This window comes from Branchiostoma floridae, chromosome 7 (assembly GCF_000003815.2).
Source record: "Branchiostoma floridae strain S238N-H82 chromosome 7, Bfl_VNyyK, whole genome shotgun sequence".
Taxonomy (NCBI): Eukaryota; Metazoa; Chordata; class Leptocardii; order Amphioxiformes; family Branchiostomatidae; genus Branchiostoma; species Branchiostoma floridae.
Window position 1 is genome coordinate 19,543,534 of NC_049985.1, and position 14,695 is coordinate 19,558,228.

A 14,695-nucleotide genomic window follows, 5' to 3' on the forward strand; every position below is an offset into this window, starting at 1 on the left:
GTGGGATTCCGCTTGTGGGGAATTATGCAATGTGTGTTTGTAAGACAATATGATACTCACTAAACCCATGCAGACCCTACCCATGTATTCCCTATACGTGAAGACATTTACTTCATCGTGAATATTTTCGACAAAAATGAGGGGCGCTTAGCAAAACCAAGAAGGCCAGTTGTTCACAAGATATCAAAGAACACAGAACATGACGTGTTTTTCTAAGCACCCCTGAAATAAGCTTTGTAACCAAACTTAAGTCAGGCGTTGGCAGGCACATTGTATTTAGCCATAGGCTGAGATTGATTGATTTAATTAGAGGGTACTTGTGGAGTTTTGTAGAAGACTGAATGCTTTTTGATGCGCGTGGGGCTAATGGGTACTTTATAGTATGATGTTACGTAGCATACATTTGTCACTTCCTACAATTAATATCTATCGGAAAATAACAGTGTCGTCTCGAGTGGAATGCCTCTTTAAACATGCACATATCCAGAGTTATAGCGACTTTGGTTCTTGTTTTTCCAAGTCTATAAAACGAATAACGGAGAATTTGCACGGCAATGTTATCCATTTGTCCATCAAAGCAGGACACTCTCTCTTAAAGTGGTATCTCACTGCACTTGGGGCACTGTTGCGGCACTGTGGGTTCAAAAATAAACGAATTTCAGAGATAAAGAACGAATTTTCTTACGTTTTGTATATTTTGTTGTCTTCTGAGTCATGCATTTGCGTATTAAGATGTATCTAATTTTATTCAAAAACAACAGTGTTGCAGTGAACGAACCCCGCAGTGCCGCACCGATGCCACAGGTGCAGTGACATACCACCTTAAAAGGCGAAACGTTGCAAAAAAAATTGCTTCCCTGTCCGTTTTTTTACCGGTACTTCCGTTGCCATTTATCCGATGATCACACACCAATTGTCCTTTCGTTGTGAGCCTTTCAGTGCAATATAAAAGTTATTTCTAATTATATAACTCACGTCGCTTTGCTGTTTACGAGGAGTGATCAATAAGCCCTCGGCCTCACCCAGAATTAATATGAACAACTCAGATTCCGAAGTATAACTTCATAGTATGATGTCTTTTCTCAATATCGTCTAAATTTCAAATAATTGCAGTCATTCCTTTCCAGGCATTCGTTTTTGCTAATTAGAAGGTAAGTGGCGAGAAAAACAAGGGTGAATTGTGATCAGACATGTGTGGGGCGAGTTCCCCATGCCGTAAATTCTTTGTGATTAACAAAAAAACATTGTCGAAATGTTTGACTGTCTGGGTGTTTTGCTTGTGCCTTTATTTCAACTCGATAAATACTCCATCGGCCTTCAAGATAATGATTCTCTTCCTATTTTGAAGCAGAAAGAAGTGGGTGTCTGACTTCTAGCAGCGCAAGTTGACCCGCACACCTCAGGTCGCAGCTCAATTGTCCACATTTTTTGTCCTTCTCCCTTACCTAACGTTACTGGGTGTCGCCTGCAAAGTTATGATGACACTAATTTGAATTTTGGTACACATTCATATAAGACTTTATAGTTGACATCTATTCTTAGAAATCTGAGCATTGCTTATTATTTCTGGGTGTGGCCGAGGACTCATTGATCACCCCTCGTATTTACCGATCTCCAAGTCCTTCAACAGCAAGAGATTCTTTCCCCGGAAAGACAAACTACGGAACTCTCTCGATGACAATTTGTTTCCTCCTGTGTACAATCTTTTAATCTTCAAAGCCAAGGTGCGGCCGTATACTCTATTCGATAGGCGCGTGCTCGAAGTATGGCTCTCCTCAAACACAGGGCCTCCATTTCTGTATCTGCATCTGTATTTGTATCTTTATGTGTATCTATATATCGGGTATAACCGCCGTTCGGCGTAACACACCAGCTTCTGTATCTGTATCTATATAGCCGGTATAACCGCCGTTCGGCGTAACACACCAGCTTCGCAGGCACACGGTGCCGCAGCAGCTGGTTATATTACACCGAACAACCCGTCACAGATTTAACGTCCGATCCAGTGGACGTCCCCAACCAAAGTTATTTCCACCTGAGTGAAGTGAGGAAAGTTGTGTTAAGTGCGAAAACCACAGATAACTAATGCCATAGAATGCCAAAATAAATCTAAAGTCAAAGAATAAGATGTGAAAGGACAGAAAGAAAAAAAAAATCTATTGTTGGTAGGGGGAGGTACCTTTACAGAAAATTCAGATCCAGAGGATCATTTCCAGGTCCGGACCTGAACCTGGACACTTGAGAACTGGCAATACTCAAAACAATGGTAATTGGTCAATTTTTCTACAAAGGAATCTGTTTGGTGGATTATTGGACTCCCACTGGCATCTTAAAATCCCATCTCCATGTAATAAAGGCTAACGGTCTCTGTACCTTTGACTGTAGAAACTTGGTACAATTAACTAGAAAATCTACTTGACTTCACTCTTGTTGTCTTCTTGGCCCCCAGTAAGACCCCAAATGCTTACCAACATAGTGTGTCCATTTTGCAATTGGTGAAACCTGTTCCTCCGATTTTTTTTCTGGTCTGCTTTTTTCGGATTGGTCCAAGAACTTGAAGAAAAAAAAATGTTTTTTACCCGTATGATGTACTGGTCCCTACACCTAACTGTTGGTATACCATACTATGTGTGTCCTATTCTAAACATCCTGGCCACTTTGATTTCATACTGATGGCAACTTTTTTTTTGGCCAAACTTTTTTATTTATTCGCTCGCTCACATCAGTTTTGGAGTTCCTAGAGGATGTCATCCATATAATCAAATCAACGTGGCCTTATATACTTGACTTTATTGTCAAAATAAATTATACTTATTACTTGCAGTTGTACAGCGACAATATTATGTTTAAAAAACAGAGAACATATGTTTATAAAACAGAGACCATATGCGTTTAGTTCTATATTGTTCAATTGAATTTTATCAATAGAATACTCGATGGGTTTTATTTTCAGAACTGGAAATTAGAATAAAATTGACGACTAGTTCGATTGTCAATTATATCGAGGCTTCATCATTTTACATATTTGACGACACTTTCTCTTCTTTTGTTATATCTTAAGCATTTCGCAATGTTTTGAATGTATGCAGATAAGGTTGATTTTCAAAAGCTATCATGCAAACACGTTATGCTAGTATGGTCAGCCGGAAACAATGTGTCTGGGTGTATATCTAAAATCTTTGTTTTATGCTAAAACATACAAACATTTTGTCACGCTGACAAACAAAAAAAGCACAGACTCGAATTAAACTGCAACCATTTAAGCTTTATTAGAGTACGCAAAGAAACAAAGAACCATATCTTCAGAATCCTTAACATCGCCAGTCTCAATGACAGACAGCAGATATAGCAGTGTTGGTAACTGCTTTAGTTTTAAAAGACTTGGTAGTAACAATAGTTTTCATTGTTTATCTTCCGGTGATAAGGATAGATTTAATGTAATTCGACAGCAATATTCCGCTTTTAGTTGTTTCCTTAACATGATCGTTACCGTTACCACAGTGTGTTTTTTTCAACTCAGGTCATTACTAATCCTATAAGGGATAATGAGATAATGACTGATACGTCGTTTTGCCTTGTCGTCAGCATACATTTTCTATCATAACATGATCTTACAAATCTGCTGACGTCATTGATGTACAGAAGAAAGTCACACATGTGACAAAGGAAAGCAATGCAGCTTTTTTTCAATATGAACAGTGTTCATACGAGTTTCAAGTGGTGTTCCATACAAATGTTAACTCTGAGACCAGAGTATATGCTTTCCTTTTCCCTTTAGATGGAACAGTTTTTACTTTGTGTTAGACTTTCAACTGGGGTCTAAACTTCACTTACCGTTCCCTATGGTAAATAGCAAAAAATATACTTTCGAAAATGGAACTCAATGATATAGATACAGCACCTCTATGCGTAGATGGTGTTACTTGTATTTTGACTGCTGTGGTGGACTAACAGCCTGTTTTCTATGATAGACGTGGTATCGGTCTCAAAATCAGGTGGCTGTATCAACATCATTGGCAACGAATAAAATACCTAGTGGCACAGCGTCTACTTCTATGACAGAATCACAATTTCTTAAGACTTAATAATGTCTTCAAAACATTAAGGAAAACTCACAATCTGAATGTTGATTACTTATCACCAAGTAAAGTTGGTATGATATCTGTTATCAAAAGGACATTGTGTGCCTTTATCTAAATAAATGGTAATGAAAGTAATAACATAAGCAAAATCATATGGCACAGCGTCTACTTCTATGACAAAGTCACAATTCTTTAAGACTTGCTGTCTTTCATAATTCAATGAAATCTCAATCTGAATGTTTCTCTATTTTCACCAAGTACACTCGGTATGACCAATATCATCAGAAGGACATTGTGTGCCTTTATCCAAATGAATTGCAAAAAAAATCATTGAAATATGCAATATCTATTGGCACAGCGTCTACTTCTATGCCAAAGTCACCCTTTCTTTTGACTTGTTGTCTGACATTATTTCGTAAGAACTCAAAATCTGAATGTTTTTCAATTTTCACCAAGTACACTTGGTATGACTAGTGTCATCAGAAGGACATTGTGTGCCTGTATCTAGATAAATGGTAATAAAAAGCAATAGAATATGCAAAATCTATTGGCACAACGTCTACTTCTATGGCAAGGTCACCCTTCCTTTCGACTTGTCTGATATTATTTCGTAAGAACTCTCAATCTGGATGTTTTTCAATTTTCACCAAGTGATATTGGTATAACTAATGTCATCAGAAGGACATTGTGTGCCTTTATCTAAATAAATGGTAATAAAAAGCAATAAAATTCAAAATCTATTGGCACAACGTCTACTTCTATGCCAAAGTCACCCTTCCTTTCGACTTGTCTGATATTATTTCGTAAGAACTCTCAATCTGGATGTTTTTCAATTTTCACCAAGTGATATTGGTATAACTAATGCCATCAGAAGGACATTGTGTGCCTGTATCTAAATAAATGGTTATAAAAAGGAATAATGTAGAACCACATCGTCTACTTCTGTGACAGAAGCACAATTTCCTTCGAGACTTGTTGCATTCCTAATATTCAGGACAACTCACAATCTGATAGTTTCTCACTTTTCACCGAGTGAACTCGGTACTATATCTGTCATCAAAAGGATATTGTGCACTTGTATCTGTTGGTACAGCGTCTTCCTCTATTACAAGATCCACATTCACAGACTATCTTCCTAAAATCCTGTTCAAACTCTGGATGTTGACAACTTGTTATCTGTCTCTAGAGGGATATTGTGTGCCTGTATCTAAAAGGGTAATGGCAAAAAGCAAATAAAAATGTAACAAACTCAACGTGACTGAAGTCAGGGGTTACATGTTGGAAAGTAGAATTTGTAAACGCCAGTAAACAATGCCATGATTAAGAAAAGATGAAAAAAACTGTGGTAAAGAGATCCAAAGGATGATGTACCTTGTAACCACATGACTTCAGTCTGATCAGCCTTTGTAGGAGGTCTTAATTACAAAGGCAGGAGAGTTACCTGAACACTCTCAAGGACCTCAAAAAGGACTTATAGAAACACACCGTAGAATGAAATGTCTATTCCGTGTTGATACGGTAGTCATTGAAAGGTTTCAACATGATCCAACGCAAAGAGGGCAATTTTAAGATTTTCTTTTCCTTTTTGCGTGCTTGTGTTGTATCAAGCCAGAACCTTTCAGTATATTTATTTTTTTCCACGCAAGAATGAATAAAGGGAAGAAAGACATAGGATGAGAAAGAAAGAGAGAGAAACGGGTACCGAAAACAGGCCCATCAGTAAATAAAGTGGTTGACACAATAGCTGCAGTGGTTTGCAGTGTTGTAGCATTTGTTTTAAGAGCAGTAGGATAACACCAACAGGGTTGCATAAAGAAGGTTTTCTGTTTGCACTGACAGGTAGCCCGCACCACTCCGCAAATCCAGATTATTCTGTAAGAAAAAAAAACAGAATACACGTGAATTATATATTCATAATATATACAATCACCTCCTTGCCAAAGCAGACTTTGAGAATATGCTGTGATAATTCACTGCAATGGGATATTGATCCTACCAAACGCTGCTGAATTATTATACATCCAGGTATTTGTATGTAAAAATGGTGATGTGAGAGTTCGGTCGTTTGCACTTGTTTCTCACGGTGAAGCTTTGAAATTGTATTAAGATGATGGTGGATTCTCCTATTGGTTCAACTCCTATCGGCAGTTGAGCAAGCATGTAGGTTATATATTGCTTGAGTAACTGCTTTTTGGCAACGCTATGTAGCTTTTCTTGATGTTTTAGTAGCAAAGTATGTTGTTATACTTGTAACAACATTCCTTTCTTTTAAACACGCATCTCTTTGAACACTGAACTCCCATTTTACATCCCTTCCGAAAAGCGCAAATGCAGTCGACATTATATTCCAAAATTTCCATGAAAATCATTTCGCATTCCATGGAGCAAAGCATATCTATAAGTATCTACACCGGCTACAGTTCTTGCATCAACATAAATCTTTGATCCTCACTGTCTCTTTGAACAGATGTAGTAATACATTAGATGAAAGGAAACGACTTACATAGAAGAAACACAAGGTAACATTTCAGCAAACCGATTTAGGCGTGTACTCACTTTAACAGCGTGGCACGTCACAATACTCCCATCTAGTGCTGGGATCGGTGGTGTAGCACCAAACTCCGGATGCGATGGAGTCGCCGCCCTGACTCCTGCAGTAGTTCTTCAAGAGCCCAGCTTCCGGGTAGTTATCAAGTGTCTCGATGTGCTCATGAGGTGACTGACTGTCCCAGCGCTGACACGTCTTGCCTGATTCGGTGACACTGACTGTTCCTCTGTAGGATACTCCATCTCCTACCTGACATGGTTCTTGTAGATGAAAAAAATGCGCATTCAACTTAGGAGCTTATGCATCATACATAAGTCAAATATAAGCTGCATGATCTCACATCGAGCGAGTTACATTTTACATCGTTCCACCCTGATTAAGGTCCTCATTTGAATAAATGACACCAAAATTACACAAGTAATGATTGTAGCAAAGAATAAAATCACAATCATTTAATACAGACGAAATCATTTTCTCGTCAATTAGATCTTTATTTAATTATCCTCTCGTTCTTATTTACACATGTTACATATTTGAGAGTCATCTCTTGAATGCAGAGGATTTCTAATTTCTTAAATCATTTATGATTGTTGGTGATTTACATATTCATCAAGCACTATGTAAATCATGAATTAAGTTATCTACATAACTAAGGGCATGATGATACGTCAACCTTTTTTTGAGTTATTTTTCTTTCAAAGCCTGAACCAAAGTTAGCCCCAGCACTTCCAATATAACCGCTAGGATACCAAACCTTGTGGACTTACTCTTCCTTCATAGAGCTTTATCTATCACTTTAAAATCATGACCATATCATATTAAGAACACGAGATATAGGCTATACTGTCGTATTATAAAAAGCCGCTAAAGGGCCATGGCAACATCTGCAATGGTCCATCCGACCAAGATCTGAAAATCTAACATCAGCGATGGTGTCAAGTTTAAGCTTAACAAGACTCAAGTAACACCCATACTGTTGTATTGATGTAAAAATTGGACCATTTTGGCAACAACAAAGCGGACAATTCAGGCCTTCGACATGTCGTATTAGGAAAGGCCAAGGGACTCGGTAAGTAGGTAAGGACCCAAACCGTTTAAGTTACTACCCATATAATGCATAGAAAGATGACACAGTTATCGTAATCGGACACATACAGAGACTTGCACCCGAAAAAAAAATACAATGTAACCTCTTGGCAAAGGTAAATGTTAACACCCACAACCTCTTGTGGTCATTGTCATATACCTAGTATGCACAAGTTATTTCAATCCATCTTCATTGCCTTACGAAAATGTACTATTCCATATCAACCTTTTGCAGGAATTGACCTGTCCCGCAACATCATCCCACTCCAAACTGGATTAATTTTGTAAAAGAATCCCCCCAATACAGGAATGGACTCTTACAGAACATCCCTATCTATGCAAAATAGACTGGTCTTATGTACACTATTTCCCATTTATACTGCTAAATCTACCCCTATGCCAAATTCCAGACCAGTTGGCTTTTATTTGACACAAGAAACAAAAATATACATTTTTGGTCAAAAATGGGAAAAGAATCCCAAATATAAACATTATGATATGCCGCACAAGTGTTAATGGGATCCTGTGGGCACATACTTTTCGCATCCTCAGACGAAATGTTATATGATTCGGTTTTCATACAATTGCATAGGAGCCAAAACTTTATATTCTTGGGATAAAAATGGCAAAAAATCCAAAATTTTAAAAATTTAATTTAATGTTTGGCCAAGGGGAAAAGTAATTACTGTGAGTACATGTTTTACATACCTTCATACTAAATTTAAGGTTATTTGGTCTTAATACAAGGCGAGAGGAGCCAAAAATATATGTGTAGTGAAATTGGCCAGAAATGAAAATAAAAACTTATTTTTAAGTGATTTATGCGATACGTGTTAATGGAAAATAAAACACGTGGGGTATTTGCTATATCTACCTATACGCTAGCTCATTTGGACCATAAATGAAAAACTTGAATCCTTTTGAAGATTTGTCATGAGAAGAAGGAGACGGTTGAGAGATGAAACAAGACAAAAGACATGTGTGTATGAATTGAAATATGAGAACTATCCGTCAAGCTCCTGCTTGAAATGTCATTTCCAAAGTTAACAACAATAAGGCCCAATAAATTTCTAATGACAAGTGATCCGAGGCCCAAACGTTCCCACTTACTCATTGCACCAAGAGCTACCAACCAATTAAAAAAAGACGACCATGTCACTTCCAGAAAACTAGATTTCAAACCCGGCAGCGATGTTGCAGTGACACAGGAAGGTCCTACAAAATCCAAAATTGAACTTGACCTTTGCTTTTAGGACACCCACCTACCAAATATCATAAAGATGCACAGGGCGCCTTAAGTTATGTTGTTTACATATTTTATACATACAAACACATATAAATTTTAAGTTCCGCTTCAGCGCTACAGAATAGAGTTACAATGCCAGTTGTTCAGAACCATTGTACCTGAGCATAATGTGACAAAATATTCAAATTGGGAGTGTACATGTGTGTGTAATCATTTTGCATTTATCTGTACATCATTTGCAGGCACATGGTAAAGCATCTTTCTGTTTTTCAAATTTGTATCTGCACCTTTTACAGTTCTTGTCATTTACCGTTAACTAGCCATATCTATAAACAGATGAATAGATTCAAAAGAAAGAAAACAAGTAGCTTGCAGAGAATTAAAAAAAAAACATTTTAGCTCACAAAAATAAGGCCTTACCGGCACATGCTGGCACGTCACAATACTCCCATCTAGTGCTGGGATCGGTGGTGTAGCACCAAACTCCGAATGCGCTGGAGTCGCCACCCAGACTCCTGCAGTAGTTCTTCAACAGCAAGGATGACGGATATTCAGCAGGTGTCACGCCGTGCTCATGAGGTGTCTGACTGTCCCAGCGCTGACACGTCTTGCCTGATTCGGTGACACTGGCTGTTCCTTTGTAGGACACCCCATTTCCCCTCTGACATGTTTCTTCTATATAAATAAAAACAACAACGAATTTACAGTATAACGCATTTGAATAAAGAACATGCGTCACGTGATAACTCGAAAGTAGAGTCATATGACCTCATACCAAGTGACGTTTCATAAATGTTTCTCAATGAAACATTAGCTCCTATCTGCATAAATAACATTGATTTATCATCTTCTTTTACCTAAGAATGAAATTAGAATGAATTTTATATATTATCATACCTTAGAAAGAAAGTCATATATTAGCAAAGAGGACTATTTTAAGGTTGCCTTCATAAGTTGGCTCTCATTCGCTTGGATTAAGTCGATATCTTTTTACTGAAAAATGAAGTAAGAATTAAATTCCAAGCATTTACCACAGATGCAATCATAATCCTAGTAATTCTTCATATATTAATGCAAATTATCATATAGCCAGGCGCCGCGGACCAATCAGAGGCCCCGTTCCACTTTGGTTATGACGCCGTAACACGTAGATCCCGGCCAGGCCGGTGTGTATCGGTCCTCTGATTGGTCAGAATGAATCGACACCGGCACCAGTGTCGATTCATTCTGACCAATCGGAAAAAAAGCGATACACAAGAAAGTAAGGGATATGCAGGCATTGGCAAATCAAAAGAAGCGAAACATATGCCAGGGCAGAGGGAATAAGTACAGACTGCAAGGGGGGAAGGGTTCCGTCGGTTAATATTGATAGTGAGTTTTGTTGTTCTAAAAAGCCAAAGACTGCAATGTTTCGAATATTCTCTGAGGAAATTTTGTTTTCAAAATGCAATCTATAATCTCCTTACAAATGTATGAACCAAAGAACAAATGTGAATTTTCCGAAATTCGACAAAGGAATTAACAGGAATAGTACCAAGTGATCTATGCGTCATACAGGAGTTTGCAAGTTTGGGTAGGCTATATGGTAATAACGTTAATGACCCGCCTGTTCCTCGGTGTATATGGTGTTATAACGCCTGGTCCTTTGCTATAACCACCGAATGAAACCTCCGAGTGAGCGAAGCCTACCCAAACTTGCAAACTCCTGTATGACGCATAGATCCCTTTGTACTATACAGTGTGAATGCCGTTGTCGAATTTTTGAAAATTCACATTTGTTCTTTGGTACATACATTTGTAAGGAGATTACAGATTGCATTTTAAAACCAAAATTTCCACAGGAAATATTCGAAACATTGCAATCTTTGGCTTTTTAGAACAACAAAACTCATTACCAATGTTAACAGAAGGAGCCATCCCCGTCTTGCAGTCTGCACTTATTTCCTCTGCTCTGGCATATGTTTCGCTCCTTCTGATTGGCCAATTCCTGCATATCCCTTACTTTCATGTGTGTATTGTCCATTTTGATTGGTCGAAATTAATTGACACCGGCACCGGTGTCGACTTGCATCGACACTGGTGCCGGTGTCGATGCAAATCGACAACGGTGCCGATTCATTCTGACCAATTAGAAGGAGTGAACAGGAGTGAACACACCGGCCTGGCCGGAATCTATATGTAACTGCGTCATAACCAACGTGGAACGGGGCCTTAAGATTGGTCCGCGGCGCCTGGCTATATGATAATCCATAATAATGATCATAGTATGTCCAGAAAAAGAGATCTAAAAATGGAAGTTTCGTAGTCGCTTCCTTTTCTTTTTACGCGCATCTACTCAAACACGGGACGCCAATATTACATCCCTATCGAAAAACGCAGATACAGTCGACATTCCCATCTGAAATGCCATATCAGGATTGACCAAGTGGGTATCCAAGTTACCAAATAATTGGAACAAGGGGTTTAACATGGACATCCCATGGACTAATAAAACAACTCTAACCAATACAAACCCACCGTACAAATTCTTTCACATTCAGGGTGGTCAATCTTATCTATTTTCTTATGTATTTACACAGTTTACAGTCCTAGTCATTCAACATTCATCTTTGAAAATTAGCATTTTGAAATGTAGCAATAAATGTAGAAGAAAGAAGCGATTTACATAATAAAAAGGAACACTAGCTACCGTTTTAGCTTGCAGTTTAGGCCTTACCGTTACATTGTGGCACGTCACAATACTCCCATCTAGTGCCCTGGTGCGTGGTGTAGCACCAAACTCCGGGTACCGATTCGCCGTCCGGATTCCGGCAGTAGTTCTGCTCCAGTCCGGATGACGGGTAGTTAGCAGGTGTGTAGCTGTGTTCATGAGGTGACTGACTGGTCCAGCGCTGACACGGCTTGCCTGTTCCGGTGACACTGACTGTTCCTCGGTAGAAAGCCCCATTTCCGTCCTGGCATGATGTTTCTATATAGATGAAAAAGATTGTTTCTTACTGATCATCTGCATAAATCATATTGGTTTATCAGTATTTTGAGGTAATACTCACTTACATGTGCATATTCAGACAATCAACCCATCAACCCAGGCTTATCGTGATCACAGACAAACACACAGCACAGAGACAATATCAACAGCTGCATGAAACATTCATACATATAGTAAACTCCAAGCAGGTCTTATGATGGCATAAGATAGTATCATAAGCTGGGGAAGCCCCCACGGTCCAGGGATGATTAAAAAAAGGCCGGTCTAAGTAGGGATAAAGTTCGTGCGCGCGCGCCATGAGGATCGGTAATAGTCCTCAGTGCGCCGTATACATGAAATAAGTCTATGTATAGTCACGGATGTCCGGGTATTCAACCATCGGCACCAGCGTTTGATCGTTGAATGCCATTTCTTTCAAGCATATGGATCAAAACCTATAATTGCAACTTTGTCCTCATATCTAGCCTTGGCTACATTACTTTATGACAATACAGCACACTTGAACCCGCAAGTAACTTTGGTAGCGCCGTTCTGTGTTCTATTCATCCAGGTTATCATCCAACATGGAGCAAACAATTTAGGGCACGCTATGTCAGATAGGGCCCCATGGAGTAAGATAAGTACTTGTCAGTCCCGACGTCCAGTCGATGATGTATGTATGTACGGAGCCCACGCGCGACATGGGTCGTGGAAGTTTTCAAACGTTCAGTGAAAACGATCTATAAAATATACATAAATAGAGACATACATACACACGCTACCCAAAATATAACCTTCTTGGCGAAGGTAACAAGAAGGGTATTTGCGAGTGGCATACAACAGGGTTAAATGACATATAACATATCTATTGTTTTCTACAAGCCATTTTGCGCACTTTACTCAAATAACTAAAAGAAAGCTATGATCTTACCAATATACTTTTGCAGAGATGATCCCACAGTAGCAAGCTCCCTTTCCATTTCTTCTGCCTTGGCTGGGATGTCACTTGTACGCCCCTTGATTCGCAGAGCCGTGATCCACACAGCATATCCACCTCCAATGAGCCCATAGATCTGCGCCGCTTTTTGATTCAGCTGTTTTATGAAGGTAGCATCGATTATTCATAGACGGTATTAGAATCATCGTCTATTTTATTTATCATTCCATAGAACACAATGGTGAAACATGGAAAGCATTGAACTTCTTTAGTATGTAATTGGCTCACTATCGAATTCAACCAAAAGAAATGTTCAGAACATAACGTCACACTTTAAGTACCTTTTCGAAGCGGTTTTTGTCGTTGATGAGAGGTTCTTTATATATGTCAAACAGTGACTTTCCACCAAAGAGTCCTGACTGCGGTTTCATCATCTCCAACAGATTGTACAAAACCTGCAAAAGGAAAACCAAATTAAGCAATAAAAGCTGACTAAAAGTGGAAGGGTAACATTTTCCAGAATATTTTCCTACCAGTAATTTGCAATTGTTTTTTTTTTGTAAATTTGCCTACCGCGAGGCTCACTCCTAAAGCGTCTCTAAGAAATGAAAATTTAGGTGACATCCACATCCTAAAGAAAAAAAAATCAGTTCTAACTTCTAAGACACAATTGCATTAAGGAGTGAAAAAGCTTCTACGCGGGCTACAAAAGCACTTATGATTCTTCAGTCTGCCATCGTCCCTTTGCGGTCATGAAAGGAACGGTATGAAAGAAGAAGAAGATGAAGAAGAAAGAGGACGACGGACACACCAATAAAAACCATATATTTTCCCTATAGGCGAAATGTACCAAACTAATGTCGACAAGGCTTCAATTAAATGTCTGTGTGCCACTGGTAAATGTGAATTTACCATTCTGTTTAAGTGTTATGGTAAATCAGGTTCCAACCTTTCACCCAAATATGAACCGGATATGGCAAATTAAGATGCTTTTATGACAATACAGCACACTTGAAACATGTTTACTGACCACTTTCTCGGGCATAAACCAATAGTTAAATCTAAAACAGTCTCAAAGTCAAGGTATTGCAGGGTAAGAATAGATGTATGTGTTTCTTCGAATCATTATATCTTGCTGTAGAGTAGTGCCTCTTTCGCTCACGTCGAAGGGAGACATGAGACAACAATATGACTTGAAGTGTATCACCGTAATTTTCTTTTGAATGATAATCACATTTATTTCCGAACCAACTTATCTATATAATTCCGATTAAAGTACTTTCCCTAGCTAAAGTACACACACACGATAAGGGGATAAGTTCCATGCAATTTTCTTTTAATGCAAGAACTATATATTACTTTCCCAAATAAAAATCATACCTGGTCACAAGGGATTTGTCGTGGATTTCAGGTTTTGTTCCAAATTTTCTGGGCGTTTACCTCAAATGATTTACACATCCCGACATTTGCAATGACTTCCAACACGTTTTGTATTTTGAAAAGTCTTAAAAGTGGCTACTTTAATCGAGAAAGTATGGTCATAATTGAATTTTCACATACCTGATCTACTCCATCCGAACCGTGACTGAGGACACTGTCTGCCCAATCTTGAATGTTGTGGCCGGGTAGCACGTACTGTCCATCTCTGATTTGCATTGCAGCATGTGTCTCCATAATGTTCCTCAGTCGTAGTTCGTCTCTTGCGTACAGGATGGCTTGCCGAAGGTACTCCTGTCCAAGCTGCAGATCGCTGACCATTTGTGTCAACTCGTCCACCTTCCTGTCCAGCTCCCGGATCTGATCTTGTATTTCGTTAAGCTGTGCAGTT

At 38.8% G+C, this 14,695-nt stretch overlaps 1 protein-coding gene across 1 annotated transcript; it reads right to left on the reverse strand.

Moving 5' to 3' along the window:
* Positions 1 to 3,244: 3,244 nt before the first annotated feature.
* LOC118420302 (plasminogen-like) lies at positions 3,245 to 14,683 on the reverse strand. Its single transcript, XM_035827038.1, has 7 exons — positions 14,428 to 14,683; positions 13,209 to 13,322; positions 12,862 to 13,024; positions 11,679 to 11,930; positions 9,383 to 9,637; positions 6,639 to 6,890; positions 3,245 to 5,954 (listed from the first exon to the last, which is right to left on the reverse strand). The coding sequence occupies exons 1-6, from the start codon at positions 14,623 to 14,625 to the stop codon at positions 6,640 to 6,642; spliced, it is 1,233 nt and encodes a 410-aa protein (XP_035682931.1). The 5' UTR covers positions 14,626 to 14,683; the 3' UTR covers positions 3,245 to 5,954; position 6,639.
* Between the last annotated feature and the right edge of the window lie 12 nt (positions 14,684 to 14,695).

What these genes read in the sequence shown, in the direction of transcription:
- LOC118420302 (XM_035827038.1), bottom strand. Translation starts at nt 14,625, where the DNA reads ATGGTCAGCGATCTGCAGCTTGGACAGGAGTACCTTCGGCAAGCCATC. An exon ending in ACAAAAACCGCTTCGAAAAG is followed by an intron (nt 13,025 to 13,208) that starts GTACTTAAAGTG and finishes TTCATAAAACAG; the next exon opens with CTGAATCAAAAAGCGGCGCA. An exon ending in TGACGTGCCACAATGTAACG is followed by an intron (nt 9,638 to 11,678) that starts GTAAGGCCTAAA and finishes TTATTTATATAG; the next exon opens with AAGAAACATGTCAGAGGGGA.